Source organism: Heptranchias perlo, chromosome 18, assembly GCF_035084215.1.
Source record: "Heptranchias perlo isolate sHepPer1 chromosome 18, sHepPer1.hap1, whole genome shotgun sequence".
NCBI lineage: Eukaryota > Metazoa > Chordata > Chondrichthyes > Hexanchiformes > Hexanchidae > Heptranchias > Heptranchias perlo.
The window spans coordinates 50,701,504-50,725,292 of NC_090342.1; the positions used below are offsets into that span (position 1 = coordinate 50,701,504).

At 46.7% G+C, this 23,789-nt stretch overlaps 1 protein-coding gene across 5 annotated transcripts in view; it reads right to left on the reverse strand.

Moving 5' to 3' along the window:
* LOC137334860 (DENN domain-containing protein 5B-like) overlaps window positions 1-23,789 on the reverse strand; it is a 246,399-nt gene that overhangs the window by 33,740 nt on the left and 188,870 nt on the right. For 2 of the 5 annotated variants that reach the window (XM_067999892.1, XM_067999891.1), the window contains 7 exons: window positions 22,138-22,231; window positions 18,960-19,070; window positions 9,795-9,926; window positions 7,325-7,477; window positions 6,704-6,782; window positions 4,959-5,040; window positions 1,830-1,958 (listed from right to left, as the gene is read on the reverse strand). In XM_067999892.1, the coding sequence (XP_067855993.1) occupies window positions 1,830-1,958; window positions 4,959-5,040; window positions 6,704-6,782; window positions 7,325-7,477; window positions 9,795-9,926; window positions 18,960-19,070; window positions 22,138-22,231 (780 nt within the window). Of the gene's footprint in view, window positions 1-1,829; window positions 1,959-4,958; window positions 5,041-6,703; window positions 6,783-7,324; window positions 7,478-9,794; window positions 9,927-15,439; window positions 17,640-18,959; window positions 19,071-22,137; window positions 22,232-23,789 lie in introns of those variants that run through there. The other 3 variants (XM_067999894.1, XM_067999893.1, XM_067999896.1) reach the window with 2 other exon arrangements.

Below are 23,789 nucleotides of genomic sequence, written 5' to 3' on the forward strand. Positions count from 1 at the left end.
ACTTTGAAGTGTAGCGAACGGTGAGGAGGATAGTGATAGACTTCAAGAGGATATAGACAAGCTGGTGGCATGGGCGGACACGTGGCAGATGAAATTTAAAGCAGAAAAATGATGAAGTGATACATTTCGGTAGGAAGAACGAGGAGAGGCAATATAAACTAGAGGGCACAACTCTAAAAGGGGTACAAGAAGAGAGAGATCTGGGGGTATATGTGCACAAATCGTTGAAGGTAGCAGGGCAGGTTGAGAAAACGGTTAAAAATGCATATGGGATCCTGGGCTTTATAAATAGAGGCATAGAGTACAAAAATATGGAAGTTATGATGAACCTTTATAAAACATAGGTTCGGCCACAACTGGAGTATTGTGTCCAGTTCTGGGCACTGCACTTCAGGAAAGATATGAAGGCCTTAGAGAGGGTGCAGAAGAGATTTACTAGAATGATTCCAGGCTTGAGGGACTTTAGTTACGTGGATAGACTGGAGAAGCTGTGGTTGTTCTCCTTGGAACAGAGAAGGTTGAGAGGAGATTTTATCGAGGTATTCAAAATCATGAGGGGTCTAGACAGAGTAGATAGAGAGAAACTGTTCCCATTGGCGGAAGGGTCAAGGACCAGAGGACATAGATTTAAGGTGATCGGCAAAAGAACCAAAGGTGACATGAGGAAAAACTTTTTTACACCATGAGTGGTTAGAATCTGAATCTGGTGGAGACAGATTCAATCATGGCCTTCGAAAGGGAACTGGATAAGTACTTGAAAGGAAAAAATTTCCAGGGCTACAGGGAAAGGGCGTGGCAGTGCGACTAACTGGATTTCTCTTGCATAGAGCTGGCGCGGATTCAATGGGCCGAATGGTCTCCTTCCGTGCTGTAACCTTTCTACGATTCTAATGGTGTAGTCGTGTATGACTCAAAGATCACATGACAATAATCTCAGAATTTATAGGTTTAGAGCAAGTCATCTGACATTGTCCACCTAGGTGTATAAATAAGCTAATTTTCAATTATTCTTTGGTATTCCCTGCTGAGAACTCGTCTGGATTGGTTAGTAGTTCGCAGACCCCGATGGACATCCTACTAGTAAGTGTATAGATGTATAACTTGCCTTTAATTTTTGTCGATATTAATAAAACCAACAAGATGATTTATATTTGGTGTCCAAAGCTACATAATTTAGATTAATCTACTTAGTTGATCGATTAGTACAAGTCAGCCCAGGCCACCCTCACCCATTTCCTAGCAACAGACTACAGACAGGGCCCTAGGAGGAAGCTGCCTTGAAGCTCTCACCACAAAAAAGTCACCTGATACAGGAAGACCCACCAAGGAGCACAAACCAAAAATATAAAACACCTGTCTGAAAAAGCCACCGAGCACTACACATCGCACCTCTGAGACAGAAGGTCGTAGGTTCAAGCCACACTCCAGAGACTTGAGCACATAATCCAGGCCGACACTACAGTGCAGTACTGAGGGAGTGCTGCTCTGTCTGAGGTACCATCTTTCAGATGAGATGTTAATCTGAGGCCCTCCAGCAACATCATTAAAACAGATTATCTGGTCATTATCACTTTGCTGTTTGTGGGACCTTGCTGTGCATACATTGGCTACTGCGTTTCCTCCATTACAACAGTGACTACACTTCAAAAGTACTTCATGGGCTGTAAAGTGGGACGTCCTGAGGTCATGAAAGGCACTAAAGAAATGCAAGTGCATCCTTTTCCTTCTGTGCTGTAAAATTGCATGATTCCTATAGTTTGCCCATCAACAAGTGTGAACTCTTCAACCATTGAACAGACATAAGCAAAGGATCAATCATTTCAACTTACTTGATAAGACCATGGTTGAACATGAGCTGCTTGAGCTGTTGAGAAAGCACCTTCTTTTCGAGGGACAGCCTGATCCATGCCCGGGCTCGGCCTACATCCGTCTTGATCTCACTCATATGTTGGACGTGCCTAAAAGGTCAAATGATCAATTTTTTTTTTTTTAAAAAGAGAACATTTTCCCCCCTCATCTCCCTTTTTCTCCTACCTCATGTAGCCAGTGGTCACGATGGGTTGGCGAGAGCAAGGAATCAACCAGGGATCTGATTCCTGATCACTATATCGTGACACCTGCTAGAAGTTGCGTGGCTGTCAGGTGAGGACAGGACCAGGCTCAGCCGTGATGCACCCCGTGGTTGAATGTACTGCCGCCACTCACCATCGCACTGGGAATGGTCACTTGGCCGAGGTACCGGGCTGCGACCGGCAGCCGAGTAACCGTATCCCATCAAGGGAGCCAGCGTCTTTGGGAGAGGGGAAGGGGTGGAAAAGACTAAAGAAAGCAATTATCGGAGGTCATCCGATTAATTATTAGGCAGCCGGGGAAGAAATCTGCATTGTCGGAAAATGTAAACGAGCTGAAACGTATTGCTGTGTTATCTACAAGCTGACATTAACGACCTGGTCGAGCGGGAGAGTAATTTATTCCAAACTGTTGATGAAGAGGAGATCCATATAGTTAGTAAACCTGCTCCCAGCCCTTGCTCAAAGAGGAATTTGCCCCATTATCAAAATGACAGATTGAGGGGCAGAGACCGGGGTGAGGAGGTAACAAACCTCACTCGGTCAGGCAGTTTTCCACGTATCTGCTCTCGACATGCTGCAGTGACTGGGAATGTTCGATTACACCAGGCAACGCGGGCAGCTTTTCCTTGGGGGCTTTTATTCCCCTCCCCTCGCCTGTGGGTGTCAACTCCTTGCTTGGCTAATCTCCCGGGGATGCCCGCCAATCTCTGGCAGCTCATCCGAGAGGCCCCCAACCTGGCAGTGCAGTGAGTGGCGACAGGCTATTCAACTTCAAGGGTCATCGCAGCCAAGCCCGATCCCACTCTCACATAGTGACTGCAAGCGAATTGCCCTAGGCTAGCGGAAGTAGTGGGGGGGGGCGGTATGAGGAAGGGGTCTCCGACAGTCATTAAGAGTGGGAAACCTAGCCGATTTTTTCCCCCCTCCCTGATCCCGTCTAAGAGCGGCTAGACTGAGGATCAAACCTGGCGCCCACCCACCCCCGTCTCTGCCGCCCATTGAATAATCTTGCTCAGCAATTGGGGGAGGGGTGGGTGAAGAAAAAAAACATTGAACCTTAACAGATGGTGAAGGTGAATTATTTATAACGTCGGTGCGAGTTGTTCTGAGTGTGATCCAGCTGCCACCAGAAGCTGCTTGTTGCATTGATTATTAGCAAAAGTATTCGGGGCTTAATGAGCATTCCCTGTTTGAGTTGAGTGCCTCAACTAACAAGAGCACTGGGCCCTTTATATTGCAGGCCTGCCTCTTGACAGCGGTCTTGAGGTAATCCTGCAGTATGAAGGGCGAGGGCAATGCAGTTAGTTCACAGTTGACAGCAAAGGCAACTAAAGGGCAATAAAAGTGACAGGCCCATCACACCTCAGGGGTATATCCTGAATACTTCAGCTTCTCCTAAACTGCTGCCTCATACAGAACAAGAACAGGAAAAGGATATAGAGGCACTGAAGAAAGGGCAAAAAAGATTTACAAGGAAGATACCAGAGCTGAGAGGGTACAATGATCAGGAAAAACTGAACAGGTTGGGGCTCTTTTTTCGAGAAAAGAGAAGGATGAGAGGTGACCTGATAACATTATGAAGGGAATCCATTGGATAGATGTAGAGAAGATGTTTCCACTTGTGGGGGAGTCCAAAACTAAGGGCAATCAATATAAGATAGTCACCAATAAATCCAATAAGGAATTCAGGAGAAACGTCTTTACCCAGAGAGTGGTGAGAATGTGGAAGTCACTACTGCATGGAGTAGCTGAGGTGAATAGCACAGAAGGATTTAAGGGGAAGCTGGATAAGTACAATGGGAGAAAGGAATAGAAGGATATGCTGATAGGGTTTGAGGAAGTAAGATGGGACTAGTTGGGCCGAATGGCCTGTTTCTGTGCTGTAAATTTTATGTAATTCCTTTCAGCTGTACAAAGACATCGAATGGGACATCAAATCTGTCAGTTGGATCCGAGTTCTAGCACCCACATGAAATATTGGGGCAGAATTTACTGCCACTTGTGAAGAATTTACGATGAGGCTAACGGCACTCACCGTTATTTATGCGCAAATCTCACAGCAACTTCAGGCGAGGGGCAGATGCGCGGTTAAACACGGAAATCCAGAAGTTGCTGTTCGAGATGCGCAGCTCCGCTATTAACTTCCCGAAAGCGACATCTCGCTGTCTGACTCCTCATTGAACGGTGTGAAGTTACTGTATTTGCACGGTAGTTATGAACTAAACTCACCACAGAAAGTTAGGGCTTGTCCATTTCAGTCTAAGCACCCTTTTTAATGGCTTGATAAGTCTTAATGACTGTCAAACAACCTCTGTGGCACTGAAAATTAACTTTTGCAAGTGTGGACTCTCATTCCTTCAGCTTTTAATTGTTGTTGGAGATTTGTTTTAAAATTTAAATTACATTTTTTAAAAACTTTTTCTTTCTGTCTCTCTATCCAATCTTTCTTTCCCTCTCTTTATTTCACCTTCTGTACCTGATTTGACATTGAATTCACTAATCGAACTTACACTTCCTGGTTCAGATTCTGCGCTGCTCATTAACAATTCTTCCATCTGGCTGGTTAAGGAGATACCCAGTTGCTTGCCCTGTTCACACAGGTCCCAGATGCCCTGTAGGGGGTGCTGCGCTGTTTCAATATCCCACTTACAGTAACATACCGTGCAAAGTATCATGGAGATCAAACAGGCAAGGGTAAGTCTAACTAACAGTGGGAACTGTTTGTTTGCCAGCTACAGTAAATTCTGGCCCATTACGTTTTACAAGATCACTTTGCACCTCGTAAGATCAGCTAAGCATTTAAAGTAATTTTGTATGTGTGTTGAGCTGCTGATATATTTTGTTTTCTCGCTGTCTCAGTGTTCAACCTCCGCTGTCGCACTGTACCTCATATCATGGATGAGGGAGACCCTGAGAGTCGGCAAGTTCAGTCCCGTCTCCGACCTTCGCCTTTCCGGCCAAGCTGCAACTGTGGGAACATTTGGGAAAAAACAAAAGTTAACTGAGAGGGGGTGGTGAGAGACTGGGCTTGCAGAGATTTATAACAAATCATACGGTGCCGGTATGTTAAATCCCGTTTTAATGCATCAATACTTAATATCTTCTTGGTCATTGTTCTAAAGAGATTACCAGAAAGCCAACTGGGTGATTATGAGGCAGGTTTGGATAGAGGCGGTTTCAGCTTAGGATTGCCAACCCTCCAGAATTGTCCTGCGAGCACTCCAGCAGAAAAATAATAGGGGCATTTAAAAAGATTGTGTGCATTTGTTTATCATTTTCTTTGAACACTTTTGTTTATTAGTTATAAAAAAATATTAGAGATGGGTGGTGGAAACAGGTTCAATAATAACTTTCAAAAGGGAATTGGATAAATACACAAAGGGAAAAAATTTATCGAGCTAAGGGGAAAGAGCAGGGGAGTGGGGCTAATTGGGATAGCTCTTTCAAAGAGCTGGCACAGGCACGATGGGCCGAATGGCCTCCTTCTGTGCTGTAACATACTATGATACTATGGGGAAAGTTGGAGGCGGGAGGTGATGTGATGAAACCTCCAGGAATACGTCCAACCAGAGTTGGCAACCCCATTTCAGATGTTGCTATGAGTGTGGGCCTAGAAATTCAGGCGGAACCATCCCTGCGCCTGAAATGGTGAGGCCCCGGGCCTGATTTCCATCGCACTGCGGAGAGTAGCAGGCAGTTCGTTGGCGAAGCAGGATTGACTATTCATAGCAATCAATCTCTATCTACGACAGACCCAGTCTTGAGATGAGGAAAACCCTCAGCGGTGGAGAGCTTTGGGAACCACTGGTCCAAAGTCACCTGTTCCTCTCAAGCATGTTACACTTACCACACGTCATGTCTCCAATTACTCATGTACTGTATCCCAAAATATTATTTGCTGAAAGAAATCTATCTAACTTGCATTTGAATGAATTGATGCTAATTGCTTCCACTGTCTCTGTAGGGAGCCTGTTCCATAGATTGACCACTCACTCACTGAAATATTGTTTCCGCAGATTTGTTTTGAATTTGCCTCCCTTCAAGCCGTACCCTCTGACTCTACTGTTCTGGACAAGGTGAAATAACTTGTCGTGGTCTACGTTATCCAGTCCCTTCAGAATCCTAAAAACAGCAATCATACCACCTCTCAACCTCTTTTCCAGTGAGGACATGCCCAATTTACTTAATCACTCCTCATAATCCAATCTCTCCAGCCCCTCAGTCATTCTAGTTGCTCTCTTCTGTATCCTTTCAATAACTGCAATATCCTTTTTGTACAGCAGCAAGCAGAACTGTACACAGTATTCTAAGTGCTGTCGCACCAATGATTTATAAAGTGGCAGGATTACCTCGCTATTTCAGCTCAATATTGACCTTCTCCAGTGTCTCCATATCCTTTTTAATATGGAGGCCAGAACTGTTCACAGTATCCCATGTGTGGTCTAACCAAGGTTCCATACAAGTTTAACATAACTTCCCTGCTTTTCAATTCTACCCTTCTAGAAATGAACCCTAATGCTTTGTTTGCTTTATTTATGGCCTTATTAACCTAATAGTTAGGATTCCAAAGGGAATAGATAATGTAGACTATCTAAGTGATAGTCCCTTCGTGCAAACAGAGATCTGCTCACCTGGAGTCTCCACCGTCGCTTCCCGCTTCTCCTCACTCTCCTGATAGTGAAGTAGGTGGGACCAGAGCGCCGATTTTCCCTGCGTTACAAAAAGGGAAAGCAAGTGATGAGAGCACGACCTACTGACTGCGCTAGGTCGCATAGTGGTTATATTACTGGACTAGTAATCCAGAGGCCTGGACTAATATTCCGGAGTTATGAGTTCAAATCCCGCCATGGCAGCTGGAGAATTTAAATTCAATTAATTAAATAAATAAATAAAAACTAGTATCAGTAATGGTGGCCATGAAACTACCAGATTGTTGTAAAAACCCATCTGGTTCACTAATGTCCTTTAGGGAAGGAAACCTGCCGTCCTTACCCGGTCTGGCCTATGTGTGACTCCAGACCCACAGCAATGTGGTTGATTCTTAATCGCCCTCTGAAATGGCCTTGTAAGCCACTCAGTTGTTCACGAAGGCAGCTCACCACCACCTTCTCAAGAGCAATTAGGGATGGGCAATAAATGCTGGCCTTGCCAGCGACGCCCACATCCCATGAACGAATAATAAAGAAAAAGTCAAACTGCTCACCAAGCGCAGTATAACCTGGAGAATGTCTGAGCTCCTCTCGATGACTCACCTGTTTGACCTGCAGCCCGTGACTCCAGATTCTCTCCAGTAGGTCACACAGGCTGGCGATCAACGTGTTCTCCTCCAAGCCAGTAATGTTGGCCTCTCCGTGTCCCAGCTCCACTGCCTCATGCCCCATCTTTTCCACCAACATCCGTTTGGTCTGAAATAGAGGACATGCCAATAAATTCAAATTATCCTGCTCCTTATTAAAACCAGCAGTTGCTCAATTGGTAACAGAACATGCTAGAAGAAGAAAGAGAAAGTAAACCGATGAACTTGAGTTAACCTCAAAAGAGCCCCCCCTCAAGTGGCCTCATGGGTAAATGCATGTGATTTGCTGCTCAGCCATAAAAAAAAGGAAAGGACTTGCATTTATATAGCGCCTTTCTTGACCTCAAGGACGTCCCAAAGTGCTTTACAGCCAATGAAATACTTTTGAAGTGTAGTCACTGTTGTAATGCAAGAAACACTGCAGCAAATTTGTGCACAGCAAGATCCCACAAACAGCAATGTGATAAATGACCAGATCATCTGTTTTAGTGATGTTGGTTTAGGGATAAATATTGGTCAGGATACAGATCACAAGTGCCAGTTTTGGATTTACCTCCCTTCAAGCCCAGGCCGTACCCTCTGACTCTACTGTTCTGGACAAGGTGAAATAGCTTGTCATGGTCTACATTATCCAGTCCCTTTAGAATCCTAAAAACAGCAATCATACCACCTGTCAACCTTCTCTTTTCTGGTGAGAACATGCCCAATTTACTTAATCACTCCTCCTGCCCTCTACTGTGTTAGCCAATCTCAGTCAGTGCGGTGATACGGGTTGTCTCATAGTCAAGTCGCTTGACATGTCGGTGGCAGCAGATCCACGGCTCTGATCCACGGAGTAGGGTGCTGGGGGCAATAGCTGGGTGTGTAGCAACTCTTATTGGCAGACTATCCCCCCGCTGCTGCCAGAGTCTCTGCTCAGGTTCACCAAATGCGTTACGTCCGCCGGGCCGGTTCGGATGGATTTGAGGCAGCGTGGTCGTGCGATCTGGCTGCCACCTCACCTGGCTTCCAACGCAACAGCTGCGTCCAGGATTGGGCCCTTCTCCAATCCACTCGCTGACAACAGCCAAGACTCACCCATCCATGGGACTCCCGAGGGAATTTTTAAAAAAGGGATGTCTGCGTTTGTCTGAGGAACATTTAGCCAAGGTACATAGGAACAGGAGTTGACCATTCATCCCCTCGACCCTGCTCCATCATTCAATTAGATCATGGCTGATCTGTATCTTAACTCCATTTACCCGCCTTGGTTCCGTAATCCTTAATACCCTTACCTAACAAAAATCTATCACTCTCTGTTTTGAAACTTTTAATAATCCTCAGCCTGAACAGCATTTTGGGGGAGAGAGTTCGAGATTTCCACTACCCTTTGTGTGAAGAAGTGCTTCCTGACATCACCCCTGAATGGCCTAGCTCTAATTTTAAGGTTATGCCCCCTTGTTCTGGACTCTCCCCACTAGAGGATATAGTTTCTCTCTATCTACACTATCAAATCCTTTAATCATCTTAAACACCTCGATCAGATCACCCCTTAATCTTTTATACTCAAAGGAATACAAGCCTAGTCTATGCAACCTGCCCTCATAACTTAACCCTCTAAGCCCCGGTATCATTCTGGTGAATCTGTACTGCACTCTCTCCAAGGTCAATATATCCTTCCTGAGGTGCGGTGCCCAGAACTGAACGCAGTACTCCAGATGCGGTCTAACCAGAGCTTTATATAATTGTAGCATAATTTCCACCTCTTTGTATTCCAGCCTTCTTGAGATAAAGGCCAACATTCCATTGGCCTATTTAATTATTTTTTTGTACCTGTCCACTAGATTTTAGTGATTTCTGTACATGGACCTCTAAATCTCTCTGCTCATCCACAGTTCCTGGCTTCTCATCATTTAGTGAAAAGCTGAGGACCCAGTACAGATCCCTGGGGGACACCACTAGTCACATCCTGTCAATTGGAGTATGTACACATTATCTCTACTCTCTGTCTCCTTCCTCCTAACCAATTCCCGACCTATGTCAATACGTTGCCTCCAATTCCAGGTTCCCACTCCTGTTGGCTATCCAGCAACTCTCAGCTGTCAGCTTGGCTCAGCTGAATGCACTTTTGTCTCAGAGCCTTAAGATTGTGGGTTCAAGCCCAACTTCAGAACTTGGGCTCATAATCTTCGCTGACACTCTAGTGCAGCACTGAAGGTTCAGCAGGGGTCAGGAGCAGGACCCTGGCTGATGAAACTCATCCGCATCTCTAGCCCAAGGGCGCTGACACCAACTGAAGCCATCAGCCCAGCTGAGATCCGAAATTAAACCTCAGGACCACACGGGACTGGGGAAGGGGGAGAGGGAGAATATACTGACTCATTCGACTGCCCTAAATCTGTTCTCTGATCGTTGCCCATGTATAATTGAAAAAACAAAAGACTTACCTTGATGCGACATTCTTTGAGCAGGCCTTCTACAAACTTCCAGTTAGTTTGTGCAATGACAGCGGGTGACAGGTCCGAGAGTTTGGGTTGCCGTAGGCTTTTTCCTAAACTCCGGGCTTCCTGGATGTATTTCTGTTAACGAGAGCAAATATGTTTAAGGCCACTCCTTCCAAATGTCTGCCAGACTTCCGTGAAATCATCCCGTGTATCAGAATGCAAAGCCGTCAAACAAGACTTTTATGTGGTGGGAGGAGGGCAGTGTGATTAGATTTTTCTTAACGTGCAAATTACTGGTTGATCCAACTCGGTCCAGGCCTTGAATATCGCTCCCATATCTGGGGAGGCCCCTGTACTGACTTTCTCACACTCTTGGACTTGTTATTTCTCGCTCACCTCGACCCTCCAAACTCTCTTACTCCCCATTAAAAACTTCCCTGCTCCTATTTCAAGGACACTACAACGCTCAGTGCTCCTCCGAATCTTCCTTCCTCGTTTCTCAAAAGCTACACGCTCTTCCTTTTCCCTCGAGACTCGGAGGCGTTTCAATCACCAGTGGCGCTCCTCACCAGCTCTACCCATGCACCTCAGACCCAGATCACCACAGCAGAAGGTAACTTCGGCTTCCATCAGGATTAGCGACACACAACAGGGCGAAACACGGACAGCGATGTTCAGAAGTCCTGCATCTCCAATACCCTGGCACCTCGACAGCAATACAACCCCCACCACCCCCCCCCATTCCCACTCCCACTCCCACTCCAGTCTGTGAATCCTTCTGAAGGGCAATATCCACAACCTAAAGGAAACGGTATTCTCTATGTGTCTCATGTCACTGTGTAATCACATTCAGCGTCCCTCCCCACTGGCAAAAACATCCAAACATTTAAGAGGAGAAAAAGAAAGAACTTCCATCTATTGAGCACCTTTCACAACCTCAGGGCATTCCAAAATGCTTTAAGGCCAATGAAGTTCTTTTGAAGTGTAGTCACTGTTGTAACATAGAAAATGCATCAGCCAATTTGCACACAGCAAGGTTACACAAACAACAATGAGATAATGACTAGATAATCTGTTTTAGTGATGTTGAGGGATAAATATTGACCAGGACACTGGGGAGGACTCCTCTGCTCTTCTTTGAATAGTGTTGTGGGATTTTTTACACCCACCTTAGAAGGCAGATGGGGGCCTCGGTTTAACGTTTCATTCGAAAGATAGCACCTCGACAATGCAGCACTCCCTCAGTACTGCACTGGAGTGTCGGCCTAGATTTTGTGCTCAAGTCTCTGGAGTGGGGCCCGAACCCACAACCTTCTGACTCAGAGGTGAGTGCGCCCCGGCTGACACCATATTGGGAGGACAAGAGAGCCTGCAGTTTCCCCACAGTGAGCTACCAATTGTCGGTCATGTTAAGAGTCCGGGTGCTGACTGGAGCAAGGGCCATTGATCCCAGGAGATGGAGGAAAACCCTGGAGGTAGGGAGACCTCAGACAACATCGAGTGCTGTGGGAAGAGGTCAGCGAGGCCGGAGATGGTGCAAGATGACCATGTGGAGAGTGGAAGGAGGCGACTAAATACAGAAATTTTAAAAAACAGGTTTCCTCAGCACTGCTAGATTTTCTATTATCTTTCTATACTTAATGTGCAAAGGAAGCTTCACTACCTCATTCACACAAATATTCTACATTGTGTGACACTCCCTCGAGTTTAGAAGGTTGAGGTGTGATCTAATTGAGGCGTTTGAAATGATTTAAAGGATTCGATAGGGTGGATAGAAATTGTTTCCTCTGCTGGGGGGGAATCCGGAACAAAGGGGGCACAGTATATCCTTCAGAGACATGCTTTTCATCTGCCTCAATTTGTAAAGCACACCAATGGTCTCAGCTCTCGAAAGAATATCGTTCACAATTCAAGCGCCGATACTTGAGCCCGTACTCCTACTCAGAGAGCCTAATAAATGTTTGAAAAAGTAGGTTAACGTATCGAATGGCTCACAGTGAGCTACAGCAGCTCAGTTTGTGAAACACCGCGCTCATATCTAACACTTGTTCATTTGGCCTTGGACCGGGGTACAGCGCAGATTCACCAGAAATAATACCGGGGCTTAAAGGGTTAAATTACGAGGACAGGTTGCTTAAACTTGATTTGTATTCCCTTGAGTTTAGAAGATTGAGGGGCGATCAAATTGAAGTGTTTAAAATGATAAAGGAATTTGATAGGGTAGATGCAGAGAAACTATTTCCTCTGGTGAGGGAATCCAGAACAAGGGGACATAAATTTAAAATTAGAGCTGGGCCATCTAGCAGTGAAATCAGGAAGCACTTTTTCACACGAAGAGTAGTAGAAATCTGTAATTCTCTCTCCCAAAAGGCTGTGGATGCTGGGGGTCAATTGGAGCTTTCAAGACTGAGATCGATAGATTTTTGCTAGGTAAGGATATGGAGCTAAGGCAGGTAAATGGAGTGAGGTACAGATCAGACATGATCTAATTGAATGGCGGAGCAGGCTCGAAGGGCTGAATGGCCTACTCCTCCTCCTATGTTTACTGACCTCACCATTGGCAAACGGCTCAGACCAACATGATGGTGAGACTTCACAGCAAGGCCCTTTGTGGCTCAGCTATTCGCTGGTTTAAACGGCCGATCCACAGAGAGGCCAGGAAGATCCCAGGCCTGTGCTGAGTTTGGTGTTTGCAGCCGTGGCAGCAGCAAGGAAGCTACAATTGACCTCAACGCCCCTGAGCTAGGGAGGGAAAAATCGGCCAGGATTCCTGCACCTGATCACTACGATTGACCCCAGCTGAAGGTGCATGTGTCTGAGCATGTGAGTGTGAGCCGCGTGTGCGAGCGCGCATGAGTGTGTGAGCGTGTGTGGATGTGCAAGGGTGAGAGAGAGTATGTGTGTACACACACAATTGGGATTCAGACTCACCCTTGAATGCCAAAGGGAAAATGATGTCAACAAAACAATGTCCAGGAATCAAGGGCTTCAGCAGAGTGGAGAAAATGGGCGAGTGGAAAAACAGAGCTCACGTACTTCGGTGCGATTACTCATGAATAAATGAGCAATGACATTTAAAACACAGTATGTATATAAGAAAAGCCTTCAGGGACCGGAGAAGGATACAGCATTTAGAATCAGCTAAAGGATTCAGATGATATTATAAACTAACTGACTTTGGGAATCATAGGACCTGGGTTTTCAAAGTTCTACTCTGATGCTGTGCAGCTATTAAATTAAAATGGGAAAAAAAATGCAGCACAGTGGGAGCTCCAATTCTGGTATCGACTATCAGTGTATTTGGTGATTAGACAGGATGCAGGAAACAATGCTCGTCTATCTCCCTCCCTCCCCCGAGTGCGCTAACCTTCGCTCAGACACTGTTCCATTAGCACCGACAGCCATCTTGTATCTCAGCCGAGAGCGCATTCTTCGCGTGTGAGAGAGCCCAGTTATGCTGTTCGACCATGGAGGGCATCGTGACCGAGCTCAATCCCGTTTTCATTCACCATGTGCCGATTTGAGGGACGATTTTTACAAGTTTGCTTTGCCTTGAGGAGCTTTGTCCACTAGCAGCGGGACTTGGAAATTCAGGCACAATGCATTCACGATTATCGGGTCCATTGTACTGTGCAGTGGTGAGGGGGGTCACTGCTTAACTCGTCAGATAGCCTTGTGGGTACAGACACTGTATGCTGTAGTGCTAAGAAATACTGACCAAAAGAATACGTGATCTGTGCTGAGTGAGCTGATCTCAGTTTGGGAAGCAGTTGGGAAAGATCAGGGGAGTGGGACCAATTGGACAGCTCTTTCAAAGAGCTGGCACACGATGGGCCGAATGGCCCCCTTTTGTGCTGTATGTTTCTACAGTCACATAATCTCCTGGAGGAGGCAAAAAAAAAAGAGAAAACAGGATTGGGCTCGGTTACGATGCCCTCCGTGGTCGAACAGCATAACTGGGCAGTTAGAATTTGCCTCAGTGTCTCGCACCTCGCAGGGCGAAAGCTGCCTGGGTCCCTGCTCCCAATCAATCACTACTCAGGCTTCTACCAATTCATACAGGCCAGGGTTTCCTTCTGAAGTTGTAAATCTTCCCCCCCGCCCCCGTCAATAAATGAAACAGAAATCCAGCAAGAGTCAGTACCTGATGTGCTGCTGGGGACAGCACTATCCCGTCTAGTACTAAGGATTGTCCAACTCACCTACAGAGGTCGAAGTGGATTTTCCCAGAGTTTTTTTCTCCTAAATTGGCCTAAAGTTTTTTCTTTGCTTTTTTGCCTCATCCAGGAGATTACGTGACTGTAAAATCATACAGCGCAGAAGGAGGCCATTCAGCCCATCTTGCCTGTGCTGGCTCTTTGAAAGAGCTATCCAATTGGTCCCATTCCCTTGGACTTTTCCATAGCCCTGCAAATTTTTCCTTTTTAAGTATATATCCAATTCCCTTTTGAAAGTTACTTTTGAATCTGCTTCCATCACCCTTTCAGGCAGTGCATTCCAGATCATAACAACTCACTGCATAAATCAAACGCTCCTCATCTCCCCCCTGGGTTTCTTGTGTCCTCTGGTTACCGACATCCTGCCAATGGAAACAGTTTCCCAATCGACCCTATCAAAACTCCCTCAAAGTTTAGTCTGTGCTGAATTAGCTGATCTCAAGAGAGGCAGCAGTTGGGTAAATTGGCCATTGGCCTCCTAAATTAGATCACCCCTTTGGACAATGCCAGTGAGTGGAAGCTGGGTGAAGAAAAGGATTGGGCTCTCAGCTGCAATGCCCCCCATGACCAAATAACCTATCAATGGCAACAAGTGTCAGCCATGACTCAGTGGTAGCACTCCCACCTCTGAGTCAGAAGGTCATTGGTTCAAGCCACACTCCAGAGACTTGAGCATATAATCTAGGCTGACACTTCAGTGCAGTACTGAGGGAGTGCTGCACTGTCGGAGGTGCCGTCTTTCAGATGAGACGTTAAACCAAATCTGCCCTCTCTGGTGGGCATAAAAAATTTCAGGGCACTATTTCGAAGATGATCAGGGGAGTTCTCCCTGGTGTCCTGGCTAACATTTATCCCTCAGCCAATACCAAAAACACATGACTTGGTTATTTATTTCATTACTGTTTGTGGGATCTTGCTGTGCGCAAAGTGGTTGCCACGTTTCCTACATTACAACAGTGATCACACTTCAAAAGTCTTTTAGTGGCTGTGAAGCGCTTTGGGACGTCCTGAGGTCGTGAAAGGCGCTATTTAAATGCAAGTTTTTCTTTCCTTCTGACATTCACCGTCAGTGCTTATCTTCTTGAAATGGCCACTTGGACAATGTACTGGGAGACTGCCAGTGCCTGTAGACCCAGGACCCAACAGAGAGTCTGATGGAGAAAAATGGCCAGGAAAACCAAACAAAAAGCACTTGCAAATGGCACTGTAAATTGCAATTTTGATTAAATAATTACTGTCAATGAGACAAATGAATTTTTTAAGTGCAATATAACTGCTGTATTAATACTAAAAAGTGTGCTCTGCCTTCAGTTGTGTGGGTTGTGGGTGGAAAGCTGGTTGAATATTTACAGGGTTTAAGGGAACATGACAAGTGCATGAAGTACTTCCCCACTCCCATTGTTGTTTTAAAGTATGCCAAGAAAATAAGATAAGCGGCCAGAAATAGGAATCAGTGAAAAGTAAATTTTAATAGATATTTTTATTAACTTTGTTAGGCAAAGAGTGACAAATGCTAGCAATAATCTACCAAGCGAGGGAATGGAAGCAAAAACACTGGGATTATTGAAGGCACAATTAGACGTCATGAGTTAATGTACCAGAGGGATGGGCTACAATGGGAGAGTTACTGTGCCAGTTGGGCTTTAATGGATGGAAAGCCTTTTCTCATCCCTCATGGGGCAGTGATAAATGGGACTACAATAGGGCTCAGGAATACTGTGCTGAGGGGAAAGTCAGCCAGGGTTTCCAATATCCAGCAAGTGTGTGTGTGCTGGTGATAGGGTCCAGCGCAGGTGTGTTGCCCTCCAGGGTCAAATAGCCTGCCAGAACACACAGTCAAGGCTCACATGTGAATAGACCACTTGAGCAAGGGCAGAGGGTGACTATGAAACCGTATCCCAGCAAAGGAATCAACAACTTCAGGAGGAGAGGGGAGAAAATGGGGAATGGTTGGCAGGAGAGGAGAGGAAGGAGGGAGAGGCAGAGGAACAAAAAAGGGTTGGAGAAGAGAAAATGGGGCGGTGAGGAGGAGAAAATGGGGTTGGAGCTAGGTAGGCATTAATAGCTGAATAGCAACAACTTGCGTTTATATAGCGCCTTTAACATAGTAAAACGTCCCAAGGCGCTTCACAGGAGCGATTATCAAACAAAATTTGACACCGAGCCACATAAAGAGACATTGGGACAGGTGACCAAAAGCTTATTCAAATAGGTAGGTTTTAAGGAGCGTCTTTAAGGAGGAGAGAGAGGTAGAGAGGTTTAGGGAGGGAATTCCAGAGATTAGGGCCCAGACAGCTGAAGGCACGGCCGTCAATGGTGGAGTGATTAAAATCAGGGATGTGCAAGAGGCAAGAATTGGAGGACGCAGAGATCTCAGAAGGTTTTAGGGCTGGAGGAGGTTACAGAGAAGAGGAGGGGCGAGGCCATGGAGGGATTTGAAAACAAGGATGAGAATTTTAAAATCGAGGCGTTCCCGGATCTGGAGCCAATGTAGGTCAGCGAGCACAGGGATGGATGGGTGAATGGGACTTGGTGCGAGTTGGGATACGGGCAGCAGAGTATTGGGCGAGCTGAAGTTTATGGAGGGTGGAGGATGGGAGGCCAGAAGAGCATAGGAATAGTCAAGTCTAGAGGTAACAAAGGTATGGATGGGGGTTTCAGTAGCAGATGAGCTGAGGCAGGGGCGGAGACAGGCAATGTTTCGGAGGTGGAAGTAGATGGTCTTGGTGATGGAGCAGATATGTGGCGGAAGCTCATCTCAGGATGCCAAGGTTACGAACAGTCTGGTTCAGCCTCAGACACTAGTCAGCGAGAGGGATGCAGTTGGGGGCAAGGGAACAGAGTTTACAGCGGGGACCAAAGACGGTCTTCCCAATATTTAGTTGGAGGAAATTTTTGCTCATCCAGTACTGGATGTTGGACAGGCAATGAGACAGATCAGAGACAGTGGAAGGGCCGAGAGAGTGGTGGTGAGGTAGAACTGGGTGTCATTAGTGTACACGTGGAATCTGATGTGTTTTCAGATGATGTCGCCGAATGGCAGCATGTGGTTGAGAAATAGGAGGGGACCAAGGATAGATCCTTGGGGGACTCCAGAGGTAACGGTGCAGGAGCGGGAAGAGAAGTCATTGCAGGTGATTCTCTGGCTACGACTGGATAGATAAGAATGGAACCAGGAGAGGGGAGCCCCGCCCAGCTGGACGATGGAGGAGAGGCGGTGGAGGAGGAGGGTGTGGTCAACAGTGTCAAAGGCTGCAGACAGGTCGAGAAGGATGAGGAGGGATAGTTTACCATCGTCACAGTCACAGAGGATGTCATTTGTGACTTTGATAAGGACCATTTCAGTACTGTGGCAGGGGCGGAAAGCTGATTGGAGGGATTCAGTCCTTAAGATAATAATCTCTAGCCCACCAGCTAATGACTACCTGCAGACCTAATATTTTTAAATAGGTAATGTTTTCAGTGACCTCTTCTATCCCTTCATCTCCCCACAGAACTAGACCCTTCCTGTATGACAAATGGATTTTTCCTGTTTCTGTCACTGCATTCTAACAGGTTTCATTCGGTGCTGAGTCACTCCTCTTTGCGGGATAAAAGTATCAAAATGGAACAGATGAAATTCCTCGTAAACCTGTAACAAAATCATAGCATCATTTGGTCAAACAGTAGGGGGTCAAAGTTCAAGTGCAACTTTGCAACACGCGCAAATTAGTTTTGTAATGAGAAGGGTCTGAGTGGGTAAATACTGCAGGTAGGTTACAGGGGTGAGGGGTGAGCAATCTTCAGAACAAGGCTCGGGGAGTTGGAGTAAGGTAGATGCAGATTAGAGTGTGGTGAATGGGAAACTAGAGTCACTGCCAAGTCCAAGAAAGCCCAAAGGTTCATGCACGCGTGACCAGCCTCTTCTGTAGAGATTAATAAAGGATGCCTCTTGGAACAGATGGGATATGAGACGACTCTGGCTGTTTCCTACATGAAATGAGTTTGGGCAGGTTCCTAGCCAGCTCCAAGAGGGCATGACGCCCATTGCACAAAATCGCTGGCCATTCAGCAGCAAAAGCCGCTAAATTGGCAACATCTCCCAGAGTCCGAGAGATGGCCAGTGTGGGAATAGAAATACTAGTTTGATCACAGGGAGCTTTTCTGAGCTTGGGGTTGAGGCACATTGTGGGACAGAGTAGAGGGAGCTTCACTCTGCAATTAACACTAGAATGACACCAGGACTTAGAGGGTTAAATTATGAGGACAGGTTACATAAACTTGGCTTGTATTCCCTGGAGTATAGTAGATTGAGGGGTGATTTGATCATGGTGTTTAAAATATTAAAGGAATTCGATAGGGTAGATGCAGAGAAACTATTTCCTCTGGCGGGGGAATCAAGATCGAGGGGTAAATAATCTTAGAATTAGAGCTAGGGCATTCAGGAGTGAAATCAGGAAGCATTTTTTCACACAAAGGGTAGTGGAAATCTGGAATTCTCTGCTCCAAAAGGCTATGGATGCTGGGGGACAATTGGAGCTTTCAAGACTGAGATCGATAGATTTTTGTTAGGTAAGGGTATCAAGGGATATGGTGCAAAGGTGGGAAAATGGAGTTGAGGTACAGATCAGCCATGATCTAACTGAATGGCGGAGCAGGCTCGAGGGGCTGAATGGCCTACTCCTGTTCCTAATGTTCCCATGTATACCGGGTCAGAGAGTGTTAGAAAATGTTTCCATTCCCCAACACTAATTGCCCTCACTTCGATGGACACAAAAAATAGGCTTTGGGGGTCAATCTTTTTTGACATGTAGTCTACTAGGAAGGGGGTGCTGGAGAAATCGTTTCAGTTTAGTCCTGTAAGTACAAACCCTACTTCAGTGAACCAAACAGACGGATCTCGTGATTCAAAGCTGTGAAACATTAGAGCCTCTCACTGCGCTCCCTTACACAGAATTGCAGCACAACATACCAGCGAGCACTCGGAGAAGGATTTTTTGGGAGGTCGTACAGGAGGGGGCGGACCCTGGTCCCACTCCCAGAATGCCATAGAGTTGTGTTGGAGCAGGAGCCCCTCCGCTGGCTAAAGGCGACCGGTGGTGAGACCCCCGAAAGGGACAGAACGCAAAACGAGCATGCACGGGAGAAAGGAGAGAACGAGAAAGTAAAAAGCACGAACAACAAAAGCAAAAACAAAAAAAGAAATCAATCGCAAATAACCATAAACGATAACGAAAGTTTCTAATCCCGGTAGATTTATTCTGATGGAAGGTCATCGACCTGGAACGTTGGGGGGGCAATTTTAACCTAATTCACTGGACAGGAAACGCACAGGATCAGGTGGAAGGCTGGTTTTACACCGCGTCCAATATTACTCTCCATTGACTTCAATGGGGAGTAGAATTGTGAGTGGTGTAAAACCAGCATTGCACCCAATCCCATCAGTTTTAGGTTAAAATTGCCCCCGTTAACTCTGTTCCTCTCTCCACAGATACTGCCTGACCTGCTGAGCGTTTCCAGCATCCACCATTATTTCGCGAGTGTTAAATTTATTTACGGCGAATTTACAAAATTAAATCACAAAGATGACGCAAATATCTAGCAGTGTTCTGGTTAATACTGGGGAGATGTGATGATCGAGCACTAGACCACGTCAGCTGATCCCAGCAGGAAGCAGGAGTGGAGTTGCTATAGTTGAGGTCAGTGCCTCTGTACTAGGGACAGGAGGGAAAAAAAAAAATCAGCCAAAAGGTTCTCATTTCTGATTTCTACCCAGTAACTCCTGCTGGAAAGTGCACGTTTGAGAAGACAGCATCAGCCTCAGCTCTGATACCTTCCATCGTAAGCGAGCCCGTTGACATTCTGTGTCTAGGCTCGCATGTCAAGAATGGTGAGATCCTGAAATGCTGCCGGCAGCCCATGAAACCATACTCCAGTACGAGAGTCTCCGCCTTCAGCGGAGATGAGGAGCGACTGATAAAACAGTGCTGACACAGTGTTTTTTTCCGATCTCGGATCAGGACCAGGCCTCAACACTGAAACCGTAGCCTCACCTCTCCTGGGTATGGCTTTTTAAAAAAAAAAACTAATTGCCAGCAGCTCCGCTGGGTGGGAGTAAGGGTGCAGGTTCACCATCCTGCTCTGTCCAGTTTCCCATAATTGGAGCTGACTCTTTCTGGAGTACAGTTCCACGGGTGAGAGAGTGGAGGAGTCTGGTCTCTGCCTCAGCTGTGTGACTCAGTCCCAACTTCAGAAGAGCCCCCACTAATGAACCAGTGTGGCATGTCTCAGTACAGCCATCCTGTAGGCTAGGTCTCTCTGAGTGAGTTTGCCAATTTATTGGCGGAGAGGAAACTGGATGGGAATGTCCTCCCTGGGTGATGGCTCGTTTCCTTTGCAGCCAGCACAAAAGGAGGCACAGTCCGAGGTCACGCTCACACTTTCTGTCTCTTTCTCTCACTGGGAGAGATACCCTTCCGAGATAAATTACACAAAGAAAACCTAGAACTTTCAGATATTTTCACAGGAGCTCAATAGAAATGGCCTGACCCTGATATTTTACCACAGGAAGAGTGGAGGTTAAAAGGCTAGAAAGTAATTAAGAAAGGTCACATTCTGCAGACAAATACAATACAGAAAATCTCTGAATGCTATCAGTGAGTAGAGCTGGAAAAACTTCCCCTTAAAACAATAATAATTTAACCGCAGTGCTGATTTTGGTAATACTTGGCAGCTGTGGTTGAATGTGATTATCTATTACGGCCAATCCAAATTCAAAATCAAACCTTCATTATCAAGCAATACAATTCAGAAACTCACTGCCAAGAAAGGGATGGGAGTCACAAATAATACATTAACCACTGCAGTAAGCTGCTTAGCGGACGTTGGTCACCACTAAAGCTTAATTGCCAAAGCTTTTCATTCTGCCTCCAGTTTCCCCCCTTCTCCCGAAGATGCCGACACTTGCATAGCTCAGTCGGCCTTTCGCCTCCGAATGGCTTTTCTCCCTGCGTCAGCACTAGAGAGTTAGCCCTAATGGGCTCTTCGACCATGGGATGTACATTGTGCCTATGCTATCCAATTAGTCTCACTCCCTTGCTCTTTCCTTATAGCCCAAAGGATGGAGATGCAATTGGCTTAAATTAGAGGCGTAAATTCCGGCCACAAGAGGCTGGTGCTCCCAAATTTCCGGGATTTCGAGCCAACTATGCTAATCTGATCCAATCTGAGCTTTTGAGTCGTATCTGGTTTATTTTTTTGAAAGCTCTAAAGCGATTCAAAGTTCTCCCTGCATGCACAGCGACATCTTAGCTGCGTGTAGAAAAATTGCTACTCCCCTCACACACAGGTCGTATTTATTTTTACTTTGAACATTTTGAGCTGCAGATGCAGAAGGTTTCAAACAAATGCAGGCTGTTTCTTTTTAGTAAACGGAAAGGTGAGAGAAAGTTGGCTCTATTCGAGTTCAGAGAAATGAAAGCGAATGGGGAGGGAGTAAAATGCACAAAACCTTGGCCTGTTCACTCATCCACGGTTAATGCTCAAAGAATTATAGCTTCCTTCCTGATTTGCCAGTGTTCCTCTGTTAAAGCGAGAATGGTCAGGATCGGCATGTGCTGAACAGTCATTGTACCGAGAACGGTCAGGGTCACCGCGTACCGAGAACGGTCAGGGTCACCGCGTACCGAGAACGGCCAGGGGCACCGCGTACCGAGAACGGCCAGGGGCACCGCGTACCGAGAACGGCCAGAATCGTGGTGTACAGAGAACGGTCAGTGTCACCGCGTACCGAGAACGGTCAGGGTCACCGCGTACCGAGAACGGCCAGGGGCACCGCGTACCGAGAACGGCCAGAATCGTGGTGTACAGAGAACAGTCAGGGTCACCGCGTACCGAGAACGGCCAGGGGCACCGCGTACCGAGAATGGCCAGAATCGTGGTGTACAGAGAACGGTCAGGGTCACCGCGTACCGAGAACGGCCAGGGGCACCACGTACCGAGAACGGCCAGAATCGTGGTGTACAGAGAACGGTCAGGGTCACCGCGTACCAAGAGCGGTCAGGGTCACCGCGTACCAAGAGCGGTCAGGGTCACCATGTACCATCAACATTCAAGGTCAATCACTCAGAATGTTCAGGATCACCGTGTACCTCTTTCAGGTCATTATCCAGCCCCAGATGCTCGGAATGTTGCCGAAGGCGGTCTTTCCTCCGCTGCGCCGTGGCCCCTCGATTTGCCCATCGACTGCGGATGTTAAGATATATGGAAGAGACAGTTTTACTGCTTCGGCATCAAAAGAGCAAGCCCTGCATTTACCTAGGTGGAGGATTTCTTAAAGGGAAAACAGCAGCTCAATCGTCAGTCTGGGCTGAATGAGCTGGAACGAGCCGAGGCGCTACAATTAGCCTCAGTGCCCTTGGTCCAGGAAAAGTGGGGGGGGAGGGAGGGGAGGGGAATCCAGCACGGTTCCCACTGCTAATCACTCTCCGGTGACACCTGCCCAAAAGAGTACACCCGAATGTCCAGTGAGAGCCTGAACCAGCTGAGCTGTCATGTGCCCCTCATGGCCTAATATCTAGGCGACACTCAACGTCTTAGCTCGCACATGAAGAACGCCCACACGGGTGAAGGAGCAGGAGGCCAGGAACGCCTGTCGTACCCCAGCAAGAGTCAGGAGAGGAGGGGGAGGTGCTAGAAAACAAAGGCACAGCTCTGTGACAAACAGTTGATCATTCCCAGTGACTGCGTGTGACATTAAAGTAATGACTCAGGGTAACTGTTTGACTGTGACACCTTGTGCTGCGAAAGGTCATTTTTATGGGGGTTTAGCCATCTGTTTGGCTAGGTTAATTAAGAACCATCGGACGCACTAAGAATGCATTAGCATTGAGTCACCCAGAACATGAAAGCAAGTTAATGGCATTTCAGCTCAATGTGAAGGATAAATTGGTTCATAATGTTAAGTCCCTTGTACCTCCAGGCTGATGGTTTCTTTAAAATGGATCACCAGCTCTATCTATTGCCCCCTCCACCTACGGCCCATCCTCAGCTCCCTCCCCTAAGCCACCATTGGATTGTTAGTGAGTGAAATGCGTAAACCCCCCACTAATCTAGGGGCGCACGTCTCCAAGATTGCCAGGAGTTATACGGAGAACATCCAGCCCCCTTCCTCCCCCAAACTGCAAGGGGGCAGATCACAGGTCAAAAAAGCACCGTTTATATTTCCAGACGCCATCTCCAACTGCACAGATACGATTAAAAAAAAGCAAAGTGCAGCAGGGTATTGGGTGCGAGTGCTGTATCCCTGCACCCCATTATTTATGTACCCCAAATTATTGAAATCGATTAGAATAATTATTGTTGACTATCTTTCTCCCATCCCCCCTCTTTTTGTCTCCCCTCTGCTGAAAGCAGTAACTTCTTTCTCAGGGTACAGTTCCATGAGCAACTCTGGTATAAGTCGTCATTCTCCACCTACGAGTCCAGACAGTGCTGGCGGGCTCTCTGACCACTGAGAGGCATCATAGCCGAACCCGACCTTACCCTCAGTCGGCACTTACACACTTTCTATAAAGGCTCGGCAGTTAAGAATTGGGACCTTGAGCTGATCTCCCCCCTCCCCTAATGCAGAGATTCTGCTGCTGGGTGTATCCAACTCTGTTCAGCTAACCCAACTCAGGCCGGAGATCAAACCTGGGACTTTCCTGCTTGTTGGGGCTCATTGGGATAAATTTGGAATCTTCAGAGCTTCTGCTGATCTTTCACGAGCACTTCATAGTAACAGGAAAAGGCCATTCAGCCC